The 22,701-nt window shown below is 47.1% G+C and overlaps 1 protein-coding gene across 3 annotated transcripts in view; it reads left to right on the top strand.

Moving 5' to 3' along the window:
• Positions 1-13: 13 nt before the first annotated feature.
• The window catches only part of PDLIM1 (PDZ and LIM domain 1), a 32,910-nt gene continuing 10,222 nt past the window's right edge, over positions 14-22,701 (top strand). Inside the window, exons 1-4 of one of the 3 annotated variants that reach the window (XM_006090003.3) lie at positions 14-633; positions 12,442-12,593; positions 15,261-15,345; positions 19,852-20,051. In XM_006090003.3, coding sequence (XP_006090065.2) covers positions 490-633; positions 12,442-12,593; positions 15,261-15,345; positions 19,852-20,051 — 581 coding nt within the window. In that variant the 5' untranslated portion in view covers positions 14-489. Of the gene's footprint in view, positions 634-1,659; positions 1,731-7,065; positions 7,105-12,441; positions 12,594-15,260; positions 15,346-19,851; positions 20,052-22,701 lie in introns of those variants that run through there. The other 2 variants (XM_023754892.1, XM_023754893.1) reach the window with 2 other exon arrangements.

Genomic DNA, 22,701 nt, shown 5'->3' on the forward strand with positions numbered 1-22,701 from the left:
CTTTCGGTTGTTCAAAGTCTCAGAGTGGCGAAGTCGTTTGGAAACGCCCGGACCATCTGTACAGCGAGGTGGGGTGGGTGGGAAGTTTACTGGGGCCAGTGAGATGAACTTTAAACACCTCCCAAACGACTCGTTTCTCAGCCTTTGGACCTGATCCATGGCGAGGTCTCACCTCCATAATGCCTTTTGGGAAAAAGGCGGAATTTTGGAAACAAAAAAAAAAAACCCGAATAAACCTTTTTGGACATTTTCCTCCCCCTGCGGGAGTGGCCGTGATCATATTTCTTCCTGGCATTCCCGGATTATCAGTCGATCAGCACTTTTCGAAACCCCGGGAATACTTGAATCAAAGGAATAATTACATTCTCAGAAGGGCCTCATCTCTTTGGAAGGGCCCAGGTTCAGTCAGAGACCTCCAGACCCATCGCCCTCAAATAAAGCAGAAGCCGCGGGAGACCCAGCCTGGGTGTTGGGGCCCAGGCTTTGGTCATGAGTCTGGGCTACAGGCAAGCCCGAGGTTCCGCTGAGCGTCATCACATTCGCTGCCTGCTCCTACCAGGCGGCCAATCAACATTTTTGGACCAAATGAATAAAAGCAAAAAGCACTGCCTGGTGTCCTCGCCTTGCCTTCAGGTCTCACCTTCCATTCTTGGGCCCATCTGCTAAAGCTGACCCTAAACTTGCCTCTTCAGCTACCAGAGTATCTTTTTTCTTGGAGGGGAGTGAGAGTGGAGAGAGAAGGGGAAGATCCCTATGAGTCCTTCTGACTTAAGTCCCTGCCGCCAGCAGCTGAAGGAATACAGTGGGAGGTGCAGGGGGAAAAGAATTGGAGGCCTCCTCTTGGCTTCTCTGCCCACACTTCCTTTCAGGTGGGGCTATGGGACTGAGGAGGTTTTCTCTGATCCCTCCTCCCCCCTCCTCCCTCCCAAAAAAGGCAGATGTCAAGAGTTCTTAGGCCCTATCTCCCCCCCCACCTCCCACCTGCTGTCCTGCAGGGACCTCTTTGATTGTTATGGCAGGTACAGGCTGTCTTCCCAAATTCCTCAAGTGCAGAAACTGTGCCTCCTCCTTCTCTGGACCCCCACCCCCAAGCCTGGCACAGAGCTGAACCTGGCCATGCCCAGTAAATCTTTTCAGGCTCGTCCAGGGAAGGCACATTTAGACTCGCTTACCTCATAGTCCATTTGTCCCACTCTTTGTGTCTATAATTAACCTGTCAGCCCGCTCCACTTCTGAATTTGTATATGACATGCAGCCTTTTTTTAAGGAGTGGAAGATCTCTTGGCGATCTGTTAAAAGGGCAGTTACCGCCTGGCATTTTAACTGCTTTCAAAAGTTAACGTAGGTGGCACTGTGTAGGAATGACAAAATATGGGTTGGAAAGCAACAGTGTAAATTCATTAGTTTGTACTTTCACGTATTAATGAATTCATTTATTTATTATCACATGTTTAATCAGCACGTTCCAGAAACTGCAGAGCCCTGGGGGTCTCAGAAGTGGGAGGATACAGCTGTGTTCTCAAGGTGTCCATGGTCTAGTGAAGGAAGCTAATCTTTACCTTGGCAGGTGCTTTAATTGAAAAGCGAAAGTGACTCAGAGGAGGTGACATGCGCATGCTGACAGTGACTTGTTTCTTCATCTCATTATTTCCACATGGAAAAATTGGGGCCTGCTCCTGGGGATGGGAAAGTGGCCCTGGTTTCTGCTGCTTCCTCGAGCCGAACCTGGGGTGAGCCTTCTATTGTGGAGGCTGCCTTCCCTAACCCTGCGGTGGAGATAGCCCCGGCCACTGGCTGTGAGTTATGGTGTGCGAGAGTGCTCTGTGAACAGTGAACAATGGTGAGGAGGTGTGAGCACTGAGCTGGAGTTGTACACACCTTCTGGTTGGTAGGTGTGTTATAGTTAGCATCTGGGCAGATGGAGTTTGCTAGTATGGATTTGGATATGTAGACTTTGAGTCTCCACACCAAAGCAAACCATAAAATTAGGCCGGGAGAGGAGGGCCTTTTATTTAGTTTTGTTTGCTTTCTCTTGCATGGATTTTTCTGGTATTGGCTCTAGTCAAACTAAATTGCTAAAGCTTCTGAATATAACTCTAATCCATGTACTTGAAATTGTTTTTTACATATATATATAGTTTTTTATTGATTTCAGAGAGAAAGGGAGAGGGAGAGAGAGATAGAAACATCAATGATGAGAATCATTGCTTGGCTGCCTCCTGCACGCCCCCTACTGGGGATCAAGCCCGAAACCCAGGCATGTACCCTTGACTGGAATAGAACCTGGGACCTTTCAGTCTGCAGGCAAATGCTCTATCCACTGAGCCAAACTGGCTAGGGCGTGTGTGTGTGTGTGTGTGTGTGTGTGTGTGTGTGTTTGTTTTAACTTATTTTTTGTGAAATAAAGTCATAAAATATAATTGCATAGCAAACGATTATAAAGTAAATAAATGCCTGTATAGTCACCACCACCCAGGTCAAGAAATAGAACATTGCCAGAGCCCCAGAAGCTCACTACCCATAACCCTATCATGACTTACGCTTATCACCTTGCTTTTCTTTATAGTTTCACCACCCAGCTATGCCTCCTGAACACCAAAGCTTGATTTTGCCTGTTTCTGAGCAGAATCATGCAGAATATGTTGTGTGTAGCTACGTTTGCTCCTCAGTGTTTTCATCTATGTTATTGTGATGACTTAACATTTCAATCCAGCTTTTCAACTTTAAATGGACATAAATTAGCTTCCTTCCTTTCCCAGTTTCTTAACTTCTACTTTGGACTCCCTGATGATGCACACACTGGCCACTCTCCCCCTGAGTTTTTTCTGCTCCAAATCTACAGTTGTCTATCCCCTTGAGTTTTTGTTTTTCTGTGTCAATTTCCTTTTTTAAAAACATACATATATTTTTATTGATTTCAGAGAGGAAGGAAGAGAGAGAGTCATTGATCAGCTGCCTCCTTCCGTTCCCACACTGGGGATGGAGCCCCCAACCACTATCAGAATACAACCGTGACCTCCTGGTTCACAGGTCAACGCTCAACCACTGAGCCAGGCAGCTGGGCTCTATGTCAATTTCTTATTTCCTCTAGTTGCTTTCAAGGTTTCAGAGAATCCACACCCAGGTCCAAATTGCTGCTGAGTGTATGTTGACTGTTTTTCTCTCCCAGCAACTGACAAAAGACAGGAAGGGGTGGGGCCAGAGATAGGGGTGCTCTTGTGGGAGGAGCTGCTCATTTTCCTCTTGAGTCCTGGGGAAGCCTTCGCTAAGATAGCCTGTGGGTTTGTGGCGAATTGCTCAATATCCTAAGGGATGCTTAATAATAGATACTCTGTAGCCAGAGGGTCTTTTCTGATTTTTCAAGAGTGTTATATCCAGACTCACTGAGGTTTACATCATGTCATAAAGGTCAGGGCTCATCTGTCAGATTATTGAAAACCTAGAAATGTCCATGAAGGCTCATTAGGTGTTAATGGCCCTTGCTCTGCACTCCCTCATTCTGTGAAATCCATTACTTGAGAAATATTAGCTACTCCAGCTGGTCACCGCTGATCTAAGGAGGTAGGAGGGAGAGGATGGATCAAAGGGAATAGCATGTAAGTGAATGCTTGAGCCTCCTGGCCTGAAATTTACCAAGCCATGTCATGACCCCTAACCAGAGGCCCCCTCCCCCCCTTTGTGGATATCAAAGGGGCTGGTTTGTCTTTGAGGAGGAGACGGGGGAGAAGAATGGCCTTAAGGTATTGCAGCCTGGCAGGTGACTGAGAGGAGAGGATCATCTATTCTAACCACAGAGGTCACACTGTCCTGCTGGTCAGGACTGGGGAAAGCACCAAGGAATTGCTTTTGTGCTGGGACCAGGCTTGTACTGGCTTCCAGGCCGTGCTCATTCCTTAGGCTGTGCCTTGCCTTGCTCCACGGAGGAGAGGAAAGCTGGTGTTGGCCTTTACAGAGAGGAAGGTCAGGTCCCCGTAGCCTGGGCAATAGGCTAGGACATAGGTTATGGGTGGTGTGATTGCACACGGGGCTCCTGGGGCTTGTTTGGAAACTTTTGAAAGGCTCAGTGACTTCTTGATACATTAAGGTATTCTGTTTTGCTATCTGCTTTTTAACCATGTTCCTACCTAAGAAATGATGGTTCTTTTAGACCGAGAGCAAAAAGTCTCTTTGAACTGCCACGCTTAGTGTTAAGAGCTTCCGTTTGCACTGAGCATGAAATGAAGCTTGATTAAGGCACAAATCCTCTACATGTACCTGAATCCCACTTTATTGCCACATTTCCTTGAGAAAATGGTCGCAGAGCAATCAACATTTTGACACGTTCTTGGGGTTTTCAGGCCAACCTACATAAAATCATACAGTTTCACTTGGCCTCAGCCATTGGTGGTTCTTAAAGGCCCATGACATTGAGATTCAACTTGAACCCCAAACTTCATTATTCTAATCTTGTTCCATATAATACTATTTCATTTATGCTATCTCACCTCCTTGTAAAGAGAATTTAAATTGATTTACAACACCAAATGTATTTACAGTATTTAAAACATAAGAACACACGTAATAAGGTTTATGAACATAGAACAAAAGAGAGATGTGTCCCGACCTTTAAATCAGGTGGTTTCTGAAATTGTGTACGACGTTTAGCTGTGAGTTTTCTGGCCAAGGCAAAACAGGAATCAGGTTGAGTTATTGACACATCTGGAACGAAATTACTTCTACAGTACTCCGTTTGCAAAGAACTTCAAGGGTGTTGACCAACATTATAGGGACTGTATTTTATAAAAAACTCTTTTGGTAAGAGATAGAGAAATACTTTTCTAAATGGACGTTTCTCTCAAGGGCCTTCTGTGCACTTTAACAGGAGTGTAAGCCCTTACAGTTGTTTTTGGAGGAGCTGAGATGTAGATCTAAGTATTTGTTTGTTTACCTTGATGAGTTAACATCATTCAGGAAGAGAACTTCGGGGAAAAGATAGTCAACATCCCCCTGATGTTTTCAAACCTGGTAAACATCAGAATTTCCTGGGAAGCTTTTAAAAAAAGTAGATTTATGGGTCTCACTGTGTAGACCTTCAGTAGATCTAAGGTGGGGTGTGGAGATCTATGTATTTTTTATAACCCCTAAGGGATCTGATGACTAACTTGTTTAGGAACCGTTGCCTCATCCCTGCAAATACTAGTTTTCCTGACTTATTGGTGAGTTGGGTCAATTTCTAGCCTAATATTTAGATGCCAGTTTGCAAGGGTCACGGTTAACCATGTTCTGTGAATATTCAGGAAATTGGCCTATATTCTGTCCACAGGTAAAAGTCGGAGAAAATTCTGAATAGAGACCATTTTTCCCCCGGGGTGGGGGGCTCTGCATCAGAACTGTGTAAACTGTTTGACAAATACCTGGTTAAAACCGCCATTTCTATCAGAAGGACGGCAGTGCAGTTTGTCATCCGGGCTGGAACACTGTTTAGAATGAAATGGAAGTGCTTTTGATAATCAACATGGGAAAGTTGGTTACTGTCCTGTGCAAACCAGGGCATCTTATAATCTTAGTCATAAAATGTTTCTACATATGATTTTGCTTTATATAACTTTTTTCCCCCAATCCTCATCTGAGGATATGTTTTTATTGATTTTAGAGAGAGAGGAAGGAAGGAGACAGAGAAAGATGTGAGAGAGAAACATTGATTGGTTGCGGATATGTTTTTATTGATTTTAGAGAGAGAGGAAGGAAGGAGACAGAGAGAGAGAGATGTGAGAGAGAAACATTGATTGGTTGCCTCCCTTATGCATCCCAACTGGGGATTGAACCTGCAACCTAGGTATGTGCCCTGACTGAGAATTGAACCTGTGACCTTTTGGTGTATGGGATGATGCTCTAACCAACTGAGCCATCGGCCAGGGCAGCTTTACATAACTTTTTAACTACGCCAGTGGTTGGTTACAAACACATTTGCATGAAGGTCAGGAGGCGACATAAACAAGTTTTGACTCAAGGATGAGGTAGTAAGAAAATGAAATTAATAGCTTCAAGAATGATGATAAATGGCAACTGGTACGAAGTTTCTGTGTTGAGGGCAATAGAGTGTTGGGGTGGGGGGCTGGGCTGTGGCTGAATGGAGCGCATATGCCCCATCTAGAGGGTACAAGCTCTGTAGCTGGTGCTGATTGTTGCCATCGGGAATATAGGTCCAGAATGCCTAGGTTTTCTGATTTTTCACAAGAAGCTGAGAATCTAGGGGTTTTGTATGAAATTTACTGACATGTAATTATTAGCAAGTAATTTAAGTTTAAAAAAAACAAGATTGCAGGCTGGATTCATTTCATGGGCCTCCAGCTTTCAATGTTGAGCCTAGGGAGTTAAAGGAACCCCATCTAGCTGTCAATGGAACTGCCTTCTGCAAGGTCCACAGGGGGAAGCCAGCCTCCCAGTGGTTGGCCTGGAGGCTGACTGGTGACCCTGAATGGATCTGTTTCTTTAACTGCCATCAGGAGAGTATTGTCAGTCATTCACCTTAATCTCAGCAAAACTAAGGCTTGGTGTTGTTTCTTGGCAGTAACTGGGCAGTTGAGTCAAATGCCATGTTTAGATTCCTTTGTTGTTCTCCATTGTTTCCCAGGTAAGGTACAATCTTGTTAGAAGGAAATTAACAGGGAGGGCTCTTGCAGGCTGATCTCTTTACATTTCCAGGCTCATCCCCTTCCTCTCCCTTCAGGTCCTGTGTTTCATCCATGCCGGTCCACATGCTGTTCCTATAACTTGGTATGCGTTTTCCCGTCTCCTGCAGTGACTGCAGTTTTAAGCAACATCTCCTCCAGGGAGCCTTCCCTGATTCCACCCTTAGGTTCCCACTGCCCCTTGGCTTGCTTTCAGCACAGCACTCACCAGCTGTTGTACATGCCTGTCTTTCTTAGGAGGTTGTGATTGACCCTTTTCCATCTCGATTCCACGGCCTGTGTGGGTACCGGAATCTACAAACAATAGCTCACGTTTTTAGAGTTTGACAGTGTGCTCTGCCTGAACCATCTCATGTAATCCTCACAACAGCCTTCTGAGGTCAGGACTGCTACCATCCCCATTTCAGAGATGAGAAGAGTGAGGCACACAAAGGTGACATATCTCGCCCAAGGACACTTAGTTTATAGGTGGCAGAGACAGGACTTGAACCCTGACCATCTGACTTCAGAAGCCACATCTTAATCAACAAGCTACACTGTCTTTCAGAATGTACTTAAGGAATGACTGTCTGATGAGTGAATGAGTGTTGCACAGGCTTTAAAGATGCAATGAGGAGCTTGCAGTGTAGGGCAGGTGTGCAGGCCTGCCTCTGAGCAGACGTCTGCCGGGCGGGACAGGAGTGAAGAAGACACGAGCGAATTCTGCGGAAAAGAGCAAGTTGGTCATTAGTAGAAATTATTGTGCCAAAACCCATTCTTAGGCAGCAAGCGTTGTGTGATTGAGTTGTATGGTCTCTGGGGAAGAAAGCTGGGGAAGGGGTTTTGAGGATGTCCATTCAGTTAATGGGTCTGTTTCTTTGGAGAAGAGTATAGGATTTCCATTTTAGAAATTGAAGCTGACTCCTCATGCGCTGATTCTGATGGAATTTGATGGTCAGGAGGAAATGAGAAAGGACATTGTGGCATACTGGGTTAAGTGGATGGACTCTGGGGCCCACAGCCTGCCACTCCCCAGCTAATAACCTCAGGAAAACCACTTAACCCCTGTACCTCCATTTCCTCATCTGTAATGCTGCCGTAATAGTCCCACCTGATAGTATCACAAGGATTGGTGAGTTAACCCTTGACCAAAACTGGTGATTATGATGAATAGAGAGTGTAGTAAGGATTGGAGTCCACCAGTCAAGATGGAAACGAACTGGTGCTGGAGATAGGTCTCCCTGAGGCCCTTTCAGTCCGTGTTCTGATTTGTATATTTTATAAGGGATGAGGTTGCTGGGCCCCAGCTCAGCACAGAGCAATTGAGCCGATTGTCCTATGACAGGAGGCACCCAGGCAGCGGCAGGATCTGTGACACTCCAGTACCTTTTGTAGAATGTGATGAGTCCCCTTAATTCTGGATTTCTCTTTCGCTTTGGGCTCGGAGCATCTGCTTGTGGCTTTGTGGTAAAGCAGAAAGGGAGTCTGGTGTCAAGTTCAGGCTCAAGCCGTTAGCTGTGTGAACTTGAGTCAGTCACAGCTTCTGTGGGTCCGTTTCCTCATCTGTCATATTATATGTTGGTGGTGAGGTCATCATTATTAAAATCTCAAAGAGGAAATTGGGTGTGAAAGGGCTTTGTAGAAGGCAAATATACATATTTTTATTTTTAAAAAAAATATTTTTATTGATTTCAGAGAGGAAGGGAGAGGGAGATAGAAACACCCATGATGAGAGAGGATCACTGATTGGCTGCCTCCTGCATGCCCCCTACTTGGGATGGAGCCAGCAACCTGGGCATGTGCCCCGACCTGGAATTGAACTGTAATCTCCTGGTTCATAGGTCAGTGCTCAACCCTGAGCCACGCTGGCCAGGCGAAGGCAAATCTGTAATTTGTTTAAGTCATTAAAAAAAAACACCCCAACAGCTCATAAAAGAATGAATTCATTTTTATTTAGTTAATTTCTTAAAATTAATTAATTTTAATTAGTTAATTCAATATATTTAATCTCTTTTTGTTAGCTACATAAATTGATTCTGAAACCTTCCTATTAAATGATACATTGCATTTACATGGTTACTTGTCTATTTCCATTTTAAAAGTTTACATGTAATTTCATCCAAGTCCCATCTGATGATGTTGTCTTGTAACACTCTAAGAGTTCCTTTGGCTTCTCATCAGTTTGGCTTTAAGAAGAAAAAAAAAGTAGATGGGAAGATAGATGGCCAGGCCTTGATTACTCAGGCTCAGGGCTCTTGAGACTGGTTCCAGCTTGTCCTGGACCTGTGGGATGTTCTTAGCAGAAATGCCTCTCCCACAGGACAGTTTGAACCAAATGCTGGAAATTCCAGAGCTCTTAGCCGCTGAGTATCTCAAGAGAAATACTTGAAAATATGTAAAATCAAGAGAAATTTCCTTTTTCATCTTTTCAAACCTTTTCTCCCACTCCCATCATTTTAGTTTTGTGAGTGGTCACGTTCCAGGGTATCCATGCTGAGAGAAATTCTTATTTGATCCCTTTTTAAAATAGTCACTTTAAAAAAAAATTCTGTATTGATTAAGGTATTAAATATGTGTCTTTATCCCCTCTTTGCCCCCCCTTACCCCCCCACTCATGCCCTCACCCCCCTGGTGTCTGTGTCCATTGGTTAGGCTTATGTGCATGCATACAAGTCCTTTGGTTGATCTCTCCCCCTTACCCCCACCCTCCCCTACCTTCCCTCTGAGGTTTGACGGTCTGATCGACGCTTCTCTGTCTCTGGATCTGTTATTGTTCATCAGTTTATGTTGTTCATTATATTCCACAAATGAGTGAGATCATGTGATATTTATCTTTTTCTGATAAAATAGTCACATTTTTAAAGGATAAAATTAAGCATGAATACATATTAAATAACACTAGATATTCTAGATTCAATCATTCACTGGACAACTATTTATGGAGTACCCTCTATGTGCTCGGCGTGGTGCTGGGCACGGGGGATACCACAGCGCCAAAGGCAGGCAAAATCTGCCCTCACACACCTTCCTGTTTAGTACCTCCTCAGACATTAAATAAATTAACCCACAAAACAGATTGACAAGCCTAGTGTGACCAGTGCCTGGATGAAGAAGGATGGTGGGGGTTTAACTTAGATTGGAGGTGAGGGAAGGCTTCTGAGAAAGGCTATTGAAGCTGAGGCCTGAAGGGTGAGACGTTCATTAGGCAGAGGCCATAACAGGTGCTAGGGTCCCGCCGTGGGAAAGAAACAAGGACCCCTGTAGCTAGGCTTAGTGGGGGGATGGCATGAAGTTGGTTAGGAGGGAGGCATGGTCGTTAGGCACCTGGCTGATGCTTTTGGATTTTATCTTTAGCACCACTAGATTTGGTCATAGAAAGGAGTTCGATCAGGCTCCGTTCTCTGGAGGTAGAGTTTGCCAATCTAGAAGCATTGCTAACCCCAAATGAAGTGATGTCTGGGGCCATTTTTTAAACAAGGGGTGTGCTGTTCTTTAGAAAAAACTGAGATATACATGAAGTGATGTCAGATCAGTCTCCTCAGGAGAGGAATTCGTTTTCACTGCCTGTGCTGCTGACTCAGGCTGGTTCCACCACGCCGACTGAAGGAGAGCAGCCACGCCTGCCTGTGCGCATGTCTTTTCCCAGGGGCTGGGGGAGAAAAGGTCTGACCTTGGCCCTCTGGTAGATGGATGATGGGAAAGCCAGAAAGGAAGTTTCAGAGGTCAGGATCTCTGCCCTGGTTTCCACGTCCTGCTACATTCCAGGGGAGTTTTGCCTGGTACAGTCACAGCATGTCTAAGCCAGAAGGGACCTCAAGGATCAAGTCATCCACCTTTCATTTTATGGGGTCGGTGCTAATGAGGAGATGGACCACGACAGCACCAGCCACCTCGGAGGTGCCGGCCTTTTGAAACTGGCGGCTGAACCACACCAGCTATGGAGGCTTAGGGCTTGAGCCTTGTGTCTTGCTGTGGTGCCTGAAGGGCCTCTTACCTCTCGTTCAGCCTCACAGAGGCGCACGCGTCACAAGATCTTCGACAGTTGGCTCCCAGGTGTCCAGGGTTCTCTCCAAGGAGAGGCCACGACCTGTGGTCGCCGGGAGTCTGGGTGTGTTGCCATCACTCTGCTGCTGGGGGACGTGGAATTCTCATTATGAAAAGTATTTTTTAAGAAAATATTTTTATTTATTTTTAGAAAGAGAGGAAGGGAGAGGGAGAACAAAACATGCATCGGCTGCCTCCTGCACACCCCCTACCGGGGATCAAGCCCCAAACCGGGCATGTGCCCTTGACGGGGAATCAAACTGGCAGCCTTTTGGTGTACAGGACAACATCCAACCAACTGAGCCACACTGGCCAGGGCTTAAGGAAAGTCTTTTATGTCAAAGTCAAGGAATGACACTGGCCTGGTAGTAATAATTTTTAGTATAGAACCTAATAACAAAAAACTACGCTGAGCTTAGTACTACGTCATACTGAGTTTGTATTTCATTCGCCACACTACAGCATCTGTATTTACTTGAAAAATGGTTGGACATCTGTGTGTGAGGCATGATATTTTTTCAGTTCACATGTACTAGTCAGTAGGCAGATGGATTTTGATGACCCGTTGCAGTAATTGATTCGATCCCCCAAGCATTGGGGGGCCCAATAACTTGGAACCATTGGCTTAGAAGCATTGTCCTGCAGTAAAGCAGCCCCCTATAGGGGATGACCCTAATCATAGCCAACTTCTTGGGTGGGAGGAAATGAACCAGTGTAAATACTAAACCCACTCTACAGATTTAAAAATATTTTTATTGCCTTTTTGTTGTTAATCCTCACCTGAGGTTATTGTTTCATTGATTTTTAGAGAGAGTGGAAGGGAGGGGGAGAGACAAAGAGAAAATCCATGTGAGAGAGACACATCGATTGGTTGCCTCCCGCACATGCCCTGACCCCAGCTGGGGATCGAGCCTGCAACCGAGGTATGTGCCCTAGACTGTCCAACCTAGGACCCTTCATTCTGCAGGCCAATGCTCTATCCACCGAGCCAAACCAGCTAGGGCTATTGCCTTTTTTAATTACAAAAGTAATTCAAGCTCATTGTAAAAACCGGAAACATTACAGAAATGTATAACTGAACAATTTGGTGTGCAGTGTTCCAATTTGTTTCCATGCGTAAATAACATTAATTACTAAGGCTTTTATAGACACAGATGTTACTGTACATAATGTTCTCTAAGTGTGCGTGTTTTTAATGTAATGGGCAATTTATTTTAAGGAAGCAGCAAGGTTCAGTGGTCTGGTTTCAGGCTTTGAGTCCTAGCTCTGCAATAAACGAGTTGGATGACTAGTAGTAATACAGGGTGGGGTAAAAGTAAGTTTGTAATCATATGGAAAATAAGACAATAATTAATAAATAACAATATAAGAATAAACTGTATGTTTCACGTACTCACAACTGTCAGCCTCCATTTCCCCACCCTTATAGTAATATGCAAGTTGGGTGACCCCAGGTAAGTCTCAGATCTCTGTAAGCCTCACTTTTTAGGTCTCTAAAATGGGGACTGGTGTTTGTCCTTTCTCACGAGGTGGTTGTAAGGACCCCATGAGATAGTATAGAGAAAAGGACTTTGTGAACCGTAATGCATTCCACAAATATAAAGGTTTGTTACTATCGACACTTACGATTTTAGTCCCTTTCCTCTTTACATGCTTTGATCCACATCCGTGAATACTTAACCTGGTGATGGCTTACTCAGTGGTTGCCTTGGAGACGAGTAGTAACTAGCTCTTTCCCTTTTTCCAGGTTACTCCCGGAAGCAAGGCTGCTATAGCTAATTTATGTATTGGAGATATAATTACAGCCATCGATGGGGAAAATACCAGCAATATGACGCACTTGGAAGCTCAGAACAAAATCAAGGGCTGTGTAGACAACATGACTCTCACAGTATCCAGGTAAGGCTCAGGGAAACACCCATTCTTTTTGGATCCTCTGGAAGCTGACTGTGGCAAGGACGGCCTCTCCTATCTCAGAGTTCCTTACACCCCAGCTCAGTGCCATGTATCCATAGGCAGGTCAGAAGGTTTGTGGAATTGCTCTAGCCGGTTTGGCTCAGTGGATAGAGCGTTGGCCTGCGGACTGAAGGGTCCTGGGTTTGATCCCGGTCGAGTGCACGTACCTCGGTTGCAGGCTCCTTCCTGGCCCTGGTCAGAGTTCGTGCAGGAGGCAACCAAATCCTTGGGTGAGGATTAAAAAATAATAATTACAAAGGTCTGTGGAATTGGAATTTCAGTTGCTTATTTCCCCTCTAATTGTCATAGTGCTTCTTATATTGTGGGCGTCTTTCTGCATTTTTTTTGTTGTTGTTGTTGTTAATCCTCACCTGAGGATATTATTCCATTGATTTTTAGGGAGAATGGAAGAGAGAGGGAAAGACAGAGAGAAACATGGATGTGAGAGGAACATATCGATTGGTTGCCTCCTGCACGAGCCCAGACCAGGGCCTGCGCTGGGGAGGAGCCTGCAACCAAGGTACATGCCCTTGACTGGAATCAAACCCGGGACCCTTTGGTCCATAGGCCGACGCTCTATCTACTGGGCCAAACCAGCTAGGGCTCTGCATTTTTACTTGATCCAGTACCGCTTTGAGGAACTAGGATCGTTAACTATTGCCAAGTATAATGAAATGAAAACTTCATGGAAACCATTGAGAATCTGCTCAGGATGTGGCTCCTGCCACACCAGGCCGAGCAGTGGGTACTACGCCAGGGGATTACAGTGACAGGGAAAGATAGCAACCCGCCAGGCAGAGCGCTGAGTGTGTGTTCAGGGACACAGCAAGACAGGAGAGCTGCCTGTTCTCAGAGGCTGGTGAGTGGGGAGTGCGCACCGGGAGTGGTGATTGGGGTAGAATTCCCGTTCTTTTGTTGAGTCTTGGAAGGAAAAAGCATGATTTCAGAAGCGATTTGATTCAACCTTGATGGCTCCGTATTTCCTGTTGGATCAAGTTCCCATTCTTCATTCTGATTTGTTATGTTACCTGCTCTTTAATGTCTCATTAACCTTAGCTCTTCATCACGAACCCTTTGCTCAGGCTCTCATCTGTGAATAGGTTTTTGGCTTTCTTCTACCTGCACCACAAGACTGGTGGGAGTACCAAGTGCGGGGCAGGATAGCTAAAATTCTGTACACTTCAGTGCCCTATCCTCATGGGAGGTACACATTTTATGACCTCACCCTTCAAAAGTTCATTTACCCCCTCATTCTCTTTTCCATTTCTCCCTCAGTCCAAATCTTCTCCTTCAAGCCTTAGTTTGACATTCACTCACTTATTTATTAACTAGGGGCCCAGTGCACGAATTTGTGCCCCTTGAAAGGAACTGTGGGCTGTGAGGCTGTGGTGGGCACAGGGGCAGGTCTCGGCCCATCCTCTGTGCCCCTGCCCGGCCCCTCCCGCCACTGCAGCTCCCATGTGCCGATGGTGCCAGCCTTGCTCACACGCACTGATGGTGCAGAGCAATTGGGGCTGGTGCCAGCAGTGGGTGTGAGCGGGGCTGGCACTGTCACCGGGTGCGAGCAGTGGCTGCTGCCCTGATTGCCCCTCAGGAGCAGGGGGAGGTGGAGAAGCCCTGAGGGGCGATCGGGGCCGGCAGCCGCTGCTTGCACCCACTGACAGCGCTGAGCAGGACCGGCGCCAGCGCCAGCAGCAGGTGCAAGTGCCTGGCAGGACAGTGGTGCACAGGAACAAAGAATTTTCAGTAACCACCAGAGGCTTGTCCCGATAACAGTGACCGGCACCCCACCTTGGTCTGGTGCCCCCGCTTACCTGCTCCACCATTCTGCCGCGTCCGATGCCCACCATGTTTTGCTCATGCCCCCTGATGGTCAGCACATGTCATAGCAACCAGTTCAGTTGTTCTACCGTTTGGTCTATTTGCATATTAGGGTTTTATATATATAGATAGTTTAATTGATTTTTGACCTATTTACCAACCAATTGAAACAGATTTTACTTCTCTGCTTGAGTAAAATAATTGTACTGTGCTAGGCACTCTGACAGTACAAAGATAAGTAAAATATTCTCTCCCCATAAGAGAGAAAAAAAACCTACACTAATGAAAAATGAGACCAGACTGAGATTACAATTGGTACAAAGAAATCCTTTGCAAACTCAATAAAGAAGGCATCGCTTTTATTGGGTCCAGACAAGCTTCAGGAATAAGTTGGTTAGCAGGTTGGCTCGAGAACACTGGGAGAGAGAAAGGAGATGCTCGTTCTGTTCTGAGCAGAGGTGGGCAGCATGAGGCATGCTCAGGAGCAAGGAGGAGGTCAGTGAGGCTGAGGGACAGCGAGACAGAGGGTAGTGAGGGAGGTCGAGGCTCGCAAAGTCCCAGCAGCTGGAAAGCCCCTCAGGGCTGAGCGTGGGCAGCTATCAGACACGATGTAATCAGACTTGGTGCTTTTGAAAGATCACCCTGGTGGCTAAGTGGAGGGGAAGGCGGGTGGCGGGTGCTGGTTCAGAGCCTAGGAGTCAGGCAGGAGGGCGCATTTTCCCATTCTGCTTCTGGTGTGTATTATTTACTTAGCGTGCATGAAAGAACAGCTTTGTCCATCTCTTGCAGATCTGAACATAAAGTCTGGTCTCCTCTCGTGACAGAGGAAGGGAAACGTCATCCGTACAAGATGAACTTAGCCTCTGAACCGCAAGTAAGTACTTGTCCTCCACTGCCACTGCTCGCACGACCCAGCAAGACGACGCCCGTGCTTTCCTGCCTGGGAGGCCCGGAGATCAGGGGGCAGGGAGAGCCCTCCACTGTCCGTGCTGGGTCCTGGCTCCGGTTCAGCTCTTCCCGTAAGGGAACTGCAGGAGGAAAGGGCTGGAAAACCCCAAGGCTGTGACACTGGCCTGGGCTGGAAGCTGGGGGTAGGAAGGCATTACGGGAAGTGGGTGGAAGCCTTCCTGTGCAGAATGGGGTGGCGGGACCATGTAAAAGCAAGGAGCTGACTCAACTCACTGTGGATGTCAGAGACAAATGAATTATGCTGGGGGTGAAAGTAAGTTTGAGTCTCGAGGCCTGGACGCTAGAGGAGCTTAAGGGGAAGGTCTGTAGTAAGCTCTGCTTCTCTCCTGGTTTCCCACTAATTCCCATGATCCTTAGGGTGCAGGTCTTTTTGTTACAGTGAGACTTCTAGTGAGACCTTAAAATTACTAAAATGCAGTGGTAATTCACAGTGAAAATTGTGATAGGGAGTTAATGCACAGTGTGAATTTCCTGGGAAAGTAGACTGTCCCACCCAGCTGGCATGGCTCAGTGGTTGAGCATCGACCTATGAACCAGGAGGCCACGGTTGCACTCCTGGTCAGGGCACATGCCTGGGTTGCGGGCTCGATCCCCAGTGTGGGGCGTGCAGGAAGCGGCTGATCAATGATTCTATTCTCTCTCATCGCTGATGTTTCTCTCTTTCCCTCTCCCTTCCTTTAATCAATAAAAACATATTTAAAAAAAGAAAGTAGACTGTCCTAGGATCCCATATTTATAAATAATTCTCAGTATTTAGAGTATAGGTGATTTATTACTTCCTTAATTACATCTTCTAAATAAGCTACAGTGAATGGGCATTCCTTTTTAAATAAGGGAAAAAACTTAAAGAAGAAAGTTTAGGACAGTAAAATTCCATAGACTCAACATATGTTTTTCACAAATATGTGTCTATTGGATAAATAATGAATTATTAATGATAAGTTCATAAGTAAATTGACAACTGCTTTTAAAAACTTCTTTTAGACCACTTTGTGATTGTTATCGATTTAATCCCAATTGAAGATTTGAACTTCAATTTTTTTTTTAAATTTGGGGTGCTAATTTTTATGGTGAATTGAGATGTAATAAAAAAAAAATAACGTAGCCCTAACTGGTTTGGCTCAGTGGATGGAGCGTCGGCCTGCGGACTGAAAGGTCCCAGGTTCGGTTCCAGTCAAGGGCATGTACCTTGGTTGCAGGCACATCCCCAGTGGGAGGTGTGCAGGAGGCAGCTGATTGATGTTTCTCTCTCATCGATGTTTCTAACTCTCTATCTCTCTCCCTTCCTCTCTGTAAAAAATCAATAAAATATATATATTTTTAAAAAATAAAAAGAAAAGGAAAGAAACACTATTTGATTACAATAATCCCTTAAAAAAAAAAGATAATGTAGCTAGCTAGCTTTCATACATGAACCAGGAACTTGTATGAAATTGAACTCCCTGGGTGCATTAGCGTGGGTAAATGGAGTGGTTCCATGTAAGCAATATTGTCTCAAAAGGCTTCCATTTAAAATGTCAGAAATCTAATCACAAAACTTTCCCTATTAATATGATAAAAATCATACTTACCAGTCCTCTAAGAGTCACAGTAAGGACCACTTTGCATCTGAGATTTCTAAACGGACAGGAACCTGCTGCTCTGGGCAGCTCCTGTGAGGGCAGCTCATGGCATGGGCTCCGTCTGCGAACTGGCAGTTGTGCAAACTAATTGAAAACACGCCACAGTTCATTCCAGCCGCCCAGGGAGTTCCAGCCACTTCATTAAACTCACTGTAAATGCTACGCTTTAATGTGTTAAATCTCATACATTCTATAAGACAGAAGGAATGATTTTGTTTTAATTTGGTCTGTCTAAAATCCTAGTTTTCACTTAAAGTAATACTTAAATTTCAGTTGTATTTTGGTATGTATGATACTTGAATTTGCATTTTAAACATATAATCTGGTTACCTGTATTCATTTTTAAAATATTTATTTATCTATTTATTTGAGAGAGAGAGAGAGAGAGAGAGAGAGAGAGAGAGAGAGAGAGAGACATCAGCTTGTTGTTCCACCTACCCATGCATTCATTGGTTCCCTCTTGTAACCTGACCGGGGATTGATCCTGCAGCCTTGGGGTATCTGGATAACATGCTAACCAACTGAGCTACCCAGTCAGGGTTGTATTAAATATTTTGAAGGTAGTTCTCATCAGATTAAAAAATTTTTCAAATACTTTAACTTCTAACTTGAGTATATTTTTCTTCTGATTCTAGTAATTTTTTGTTCATATGAAAAATTTGCCACTTTTCATTTTTTTCATTCTCTACTTCCATTCGTTCTAAAATAGAGGAGTGAGTAGGAGCAGAGTTCACCTATACTTAAAAGATCTGTTAGTTCATATAAAGCCAGCCAACACCCCAGCTTATCTGAGGTCAGAGCAGTTACACACCTACTTTATATTTCCTCATTATTGAGTTTCCTAGGCAACTGATAAATACAAAGCCCAAACAATTACATCATCCCTTCCAAAAGGCAGGCCCTGAATTAACCGCCTGACTTCTGGAAAGACCAGTATTCACATGGGGTTACAGATACTCCTTTTATATACAAAACAGATATATTCTTGGAAGATTCACTCTAAAGGGAAAACCAGAGTTTCCAACCTGCATTTTCTACCGACTTCCATTCGAATGGAAGATGTATTTCTATGGAGGGGGGGGGACACTGGTTGCATGTCTCTGTGTGCCAGGCACTGTGCTTGGCACACTAAGATTTCACACCAAGTCCTTGCGAAAGTGGCTTTATTACTTCATTTTAAAGACGAGAAATGAGCTGAGAAAGAGGTATAACTTGCCCAAAGCTGAACAGGAAGCAACAGGGAAAAACTGAGCTGAGACAGAAAAATAAGGGCTCTTCCCTGGTGCTCAGCATCCCGGCTGCTCCTTGGAGTTGCTGTGGAGATGCTGAGAGGAGGGAGGAGTTGCCCTCCTGGCTACAGCTGTGGTCTCCCCGCAGTGCTGGAGTGCAGCCCCGGTCACGGGCCCAAGTCCCAGGCCTCCCAGGCCTCCCGTCTGCTCGTCTGCTGCCGTTAATGACTACATATTATTTCTTGGATGAGTGGTGCCGTACAATCTACTTAACCATTCTTTGATTAGTGCTAACGTTATTTTTTCAGCTAATTATACTTACTTCCCCTTTTGTGAACCGTCTGTGTGCAGTTAACTTCGGGCCAATGGGGACAAAGCGAACTCAACGTCATTTATACAGTTAAAACCTCACTGATGCTGACCTGTCGGATAGTGTCGTCTTCTCTTTTAAATCGGTGCCCAGGAGATGAAGCTGCTACTTTTCGTCATAACGTTTTCTGAGAAAGTGTGAAAGACTTAAAGGTTTAGCAAAAAAAAAGAGAGAAAAAGGAAGAGCAATAAAGGACAGAAACTCTTTGGGGTGGGGGGGGGGAGGGCAGCTGCTCTAGGCCTGGGTGTTAAGAAAGAGACCAGGGGGGTTCCAGAAGATTTCTGGGGAATCCCGAAAACAAGACCCAGCTGACTTTAGTAGGTTGCACAGAGCGTTCCGTTGCCTTGGAGGCAGGGAGACCCCAGATCTGGGTAGAGAGCACCTTGCTCACTGAGTCATCAGAAAAGCCGGGATTTTAAAAAAAACACACGTTAGTTTTCAAATGTTTGGCTGTTTGTACCGAAGCTCTGAGGTGTAGCTGTAGTAATTACCCATAACTCCTGACAAGCCAGCGTCATGGTGGAGGGCGCTTTCTCAAATGACGGAAGGAGGGGAACGGGCCCAGAAGGAACCAAAGTCTGTTCCTGCAGCTCCCCTGGGCACCGCCCCTGCGACAGGTAGCCCCAGCCTTGATCTGATCGGCCCTGTCCTTCCACGAGAAACCACGGATTCTGGGGTTTCTCCAGCCCCCTTCTGCGGGAGCGCCCAGGCCATCTCTGCCCCGTGTCACCACAGCCCTCTTATCTTGCTTGTCTAACCCTCTCTGTTCTGGGAACTTTATCTCCACCTTTTAGCACCTCTTGCTTTGCACTGGCCCAGAAGTGACTGCCTGTTCTTGGCCTCCTGGTACCTGAGTCCCCCCGGAATGTGCCCTGGGAGGGTGTTTCAGCTTCAGGGCACCCGGGGTGTCCTGCCCTGGGCTCCCCATCAGGAGGTGAGCTTCACTGGCCTCAGGGGAGAGCCAGACGGCGGAGCTGGCATGTGAACCTGTCCGCGTGCCCAGCTTGTGAGAATCCTGGCTGTTGCCCACGGCTAGTGGGTACATTGGGGCCCCTCAGCTGAAGTTTGGCGTTGAGCCAGGGCCTTTGGCGCTCATGGAACACCTGTCTCCCTCCCTCGGCCGGCACTGTCCATTGAGAGGGTATGTAGGATGCCCCCGCCTTGATTTCTCCTCTGATCTCCGCCTGCAGGAGGTCCTGCACATAGGAAGTGCCCACAACCGGAGCGCCATGCCCTTCACCGCCTCGCCTGCCTCCGGCTCTGCCCCCAGGGTCATCACAAACCAGTACAACAACCCCTCCGGCCTCTACTCCTCTGAAAACATCTCCAACTTCAACAGTGCCTTGGAGGCAAAGACGGCAGCCGGTGGACCAGAGACGAACGGCAGAGGGTGAGTGGGCTCCTGAATTCTCCTCTCGGCCAGGCCGGGGCTGGACAGGCAGGTGGGGGCAGGTTGAGCCGCGGGCCCGGGGAGAAAAAGGTTTACTTCAGCACAGTTCGTTCTGCCTGCATTCTCCTCATCTCTGTAAAGGAGGTAATGCTACCTGCCTCGTAGGGCCGTTGTAAAAATAAGAAGCAACCCGTGAAATGCCAGGTATTGTGTCTGGCGCAGAGTAATCCATTATTCGCTGAGATCTATGTCATTGTCTTGATATCTCTGGCCCCACTCCCTCCTTGGCAACTCCGCTGCTTCCTGAGAAATTCTTCAGTATTTACAGTGGGGCTTTCTGCTGTGTTCACCATCCAGTCCGAGCAAGGGAGAAGTACGCCATGATGCAAGTTTTGGTTTGCCTTTTCCCTGAGTGGCCAGTAGAAATAATAGAAAGACAGGAAGTCTGTGAGGATGTAAACGTGTGAGGATACAAAGGTTTGCCCAGGGCCGGGGTGGGCTGCAGGTGTGCAGCGTGGAGCGGTCCCAGGAAGCATCTTGCTCAGTACGGGGGAGGTGTGTCCCTTCCTGTCACTGACCATTGGGCCACAGCTGCCTCTCTGTCTCTGTTCAGCAGAGGGCGCCCAGGATCTGCTCCATCCCAAACGCTTTGAGGATGAATCCAAACACTGGGAACACCACAGACTGTGGCGAAGAGTGGGTTTAAGGATGGAGAGTAAGAGATGGGACCAGTTTTCTGTGGGTGAAAGGGCGATGGACTACGTCACCAGTTGCCATGTCAGATACCCAAAGGTGGCAGAGGCGATAAGGACACAAGGGCAGAGCTGTGAGTGCCGACGGGAGCAGAGTGCCCCGAGGCGGCTGGCCCGTGCACGCCCCATCCAGAGGGGAACCACTCCTTGGCTCCAGCCTGTCCCCACATGCTGGCCTTGGAGCCTCATTTTTGCTGATTAGTTGCAATGGAACGGAAGTCTAAATGCCTCTTTTTATCTGAAATTTCCTGATCTTTAATGTTGGTGACAATCAAAGTTGTTGGAAAATATGTGTGGTCCAGACTTGTCTGATCTCTGAGGATGGAGTGGAATCCGCCGTTCTTGTGTTAGCTCTGAACCCGTTTCGTTGTTCAGTGTCTCCCCGATTCACCTTTAATAAGAACCTGCCCAGCTCTGAGGGTGATTACATTGCAAGTCCATTGCTTCAAATGCCGGGTAGGAGACGTTAAGGCACAAGAGGTTCCAAGCGACTTCAGTGTTTGGAAAGGGCTGTGTGGGGCCTCTTGAGGGCTCCTTGGCCGTATCACCCGTGTAGTTCCCCTTTCTCTGAAGAAGAGCCAGATGCTATTGGGCAACCGCTGCACGCAGGTCTCCCGTGCCCGGCACCGAGAGGCACTGCGAGTTCCTTTCCAGTTTCTTAGCGTCCAGCCGGGGGGGACTTGGCTCTGTGACTTTGGCTTCACCAGCTGTCCCTGCAGTCATTGCAGTAACCACGGCAAAATGGCTACTGATGCTTCTTCCCCAGGTTCTGATTCCTGCAGGGCCTGCTGGCTTGAGATGATGATGTCCTTTGGGGTGACGGGGGGGAGCTTTTGGGGTACCCGAGACAGAGAGCATGCTGGGCCGCCCAGGCTTTCCACGGGCACACACTGAAGGGCGCTTTCTCTCCAGCAGCTCGGGGGGAGCTGAGTGGTGGCAACACCCTGGCCGTGATTGCTCCTCTTTGCTGCCTTGGTGCTGGGGGAGGCTGAGAACGTGACCTTCCGTCACTGTCCCCGAGTGGAATGTTGCCTGCTCTGGAGTCAGTAACCCAGGAAATGACACATCCTAATTGAAAGAGCTGCTATGCACGGGGAGGAATATGTGCCTGGGAGGTATTTTTAGTATGGCTCTGGCCGTTACTCCTTCATTAATGTCTCCTTTCTTCCTCTCTCATGCTCCCCGCCTGCTCCCTCCCTCAGTCTGAAACAATTAGGTCTGAGACTGTCTGGACACTGTGCAAGCCTTCCCTCCAGCCCCTGTCCCCTCCGGTCGAAGACTTGTTGGCTGCAGTGGCCTCTGAGCCTTTATCCAAAGTCACCTTTCAGATTTCCTCGCCAGAGGGGCCCAGGTCCCACTCCATCCCAGACTCTGAGGATGAATCCAGAAACTGGGAACACCAGGAGCTCACGGCCCAGAAACCGCCCGGACAGGCTGTGCTGCCTGCCTGTGGGGTCTCTGCTTACCGGCCTGTTGCTAGAGCGGCCCCTGTGCACCCCCAGCCAAGGAAGGCGCCCCTTGCTTTTCTCCCCAAGGCTAGCCGCCCGCCCACCCCCCACCTCCGCCATTTAGTCTGTGAAATCCTGAGGTTCCAGAATTGCTGCTTCATACTTGGCATCTGAGGTCATCCCTGACCCCTTGGGGCTGACTGAGTTTCTTTGTCCCGTGCACTTCAAAGCGGCCGTGTGTGTGTGTGTGTGTGTGTGTGTGTGTGTGTGTGTGTCTGGTAGGATGTCCCAGGGCCATGTCCCCATCAGACAAGAACACAGACGACATTGTCATTTCCCAGTTTAACTGGGAAGGCAGACGCGGGGGACCCGCCGGTCCTCCCAGCACACGCGCAGCTGCGTGGGAGGGCCGCTGGATCTGTTCAGTTTAACAGTTATTTAGTGAGCGCC

The sequence above is a fragment of the Myotis lucifugus genome, unplaced genomic scaffold (genome assembly GCF_000147115.1).
Source record: "Myotis lucifugus unplaced genomic scaffold, Myoluc2.0 scaffold_66, whole genome shotgun sequence".
NCBI classification, from domain to species: Eukaryota; Metazoa; Chordata; class Mammalia; order Chiroptera; family Vespertilionidae; genus Myotis; species Myotis lucifugus.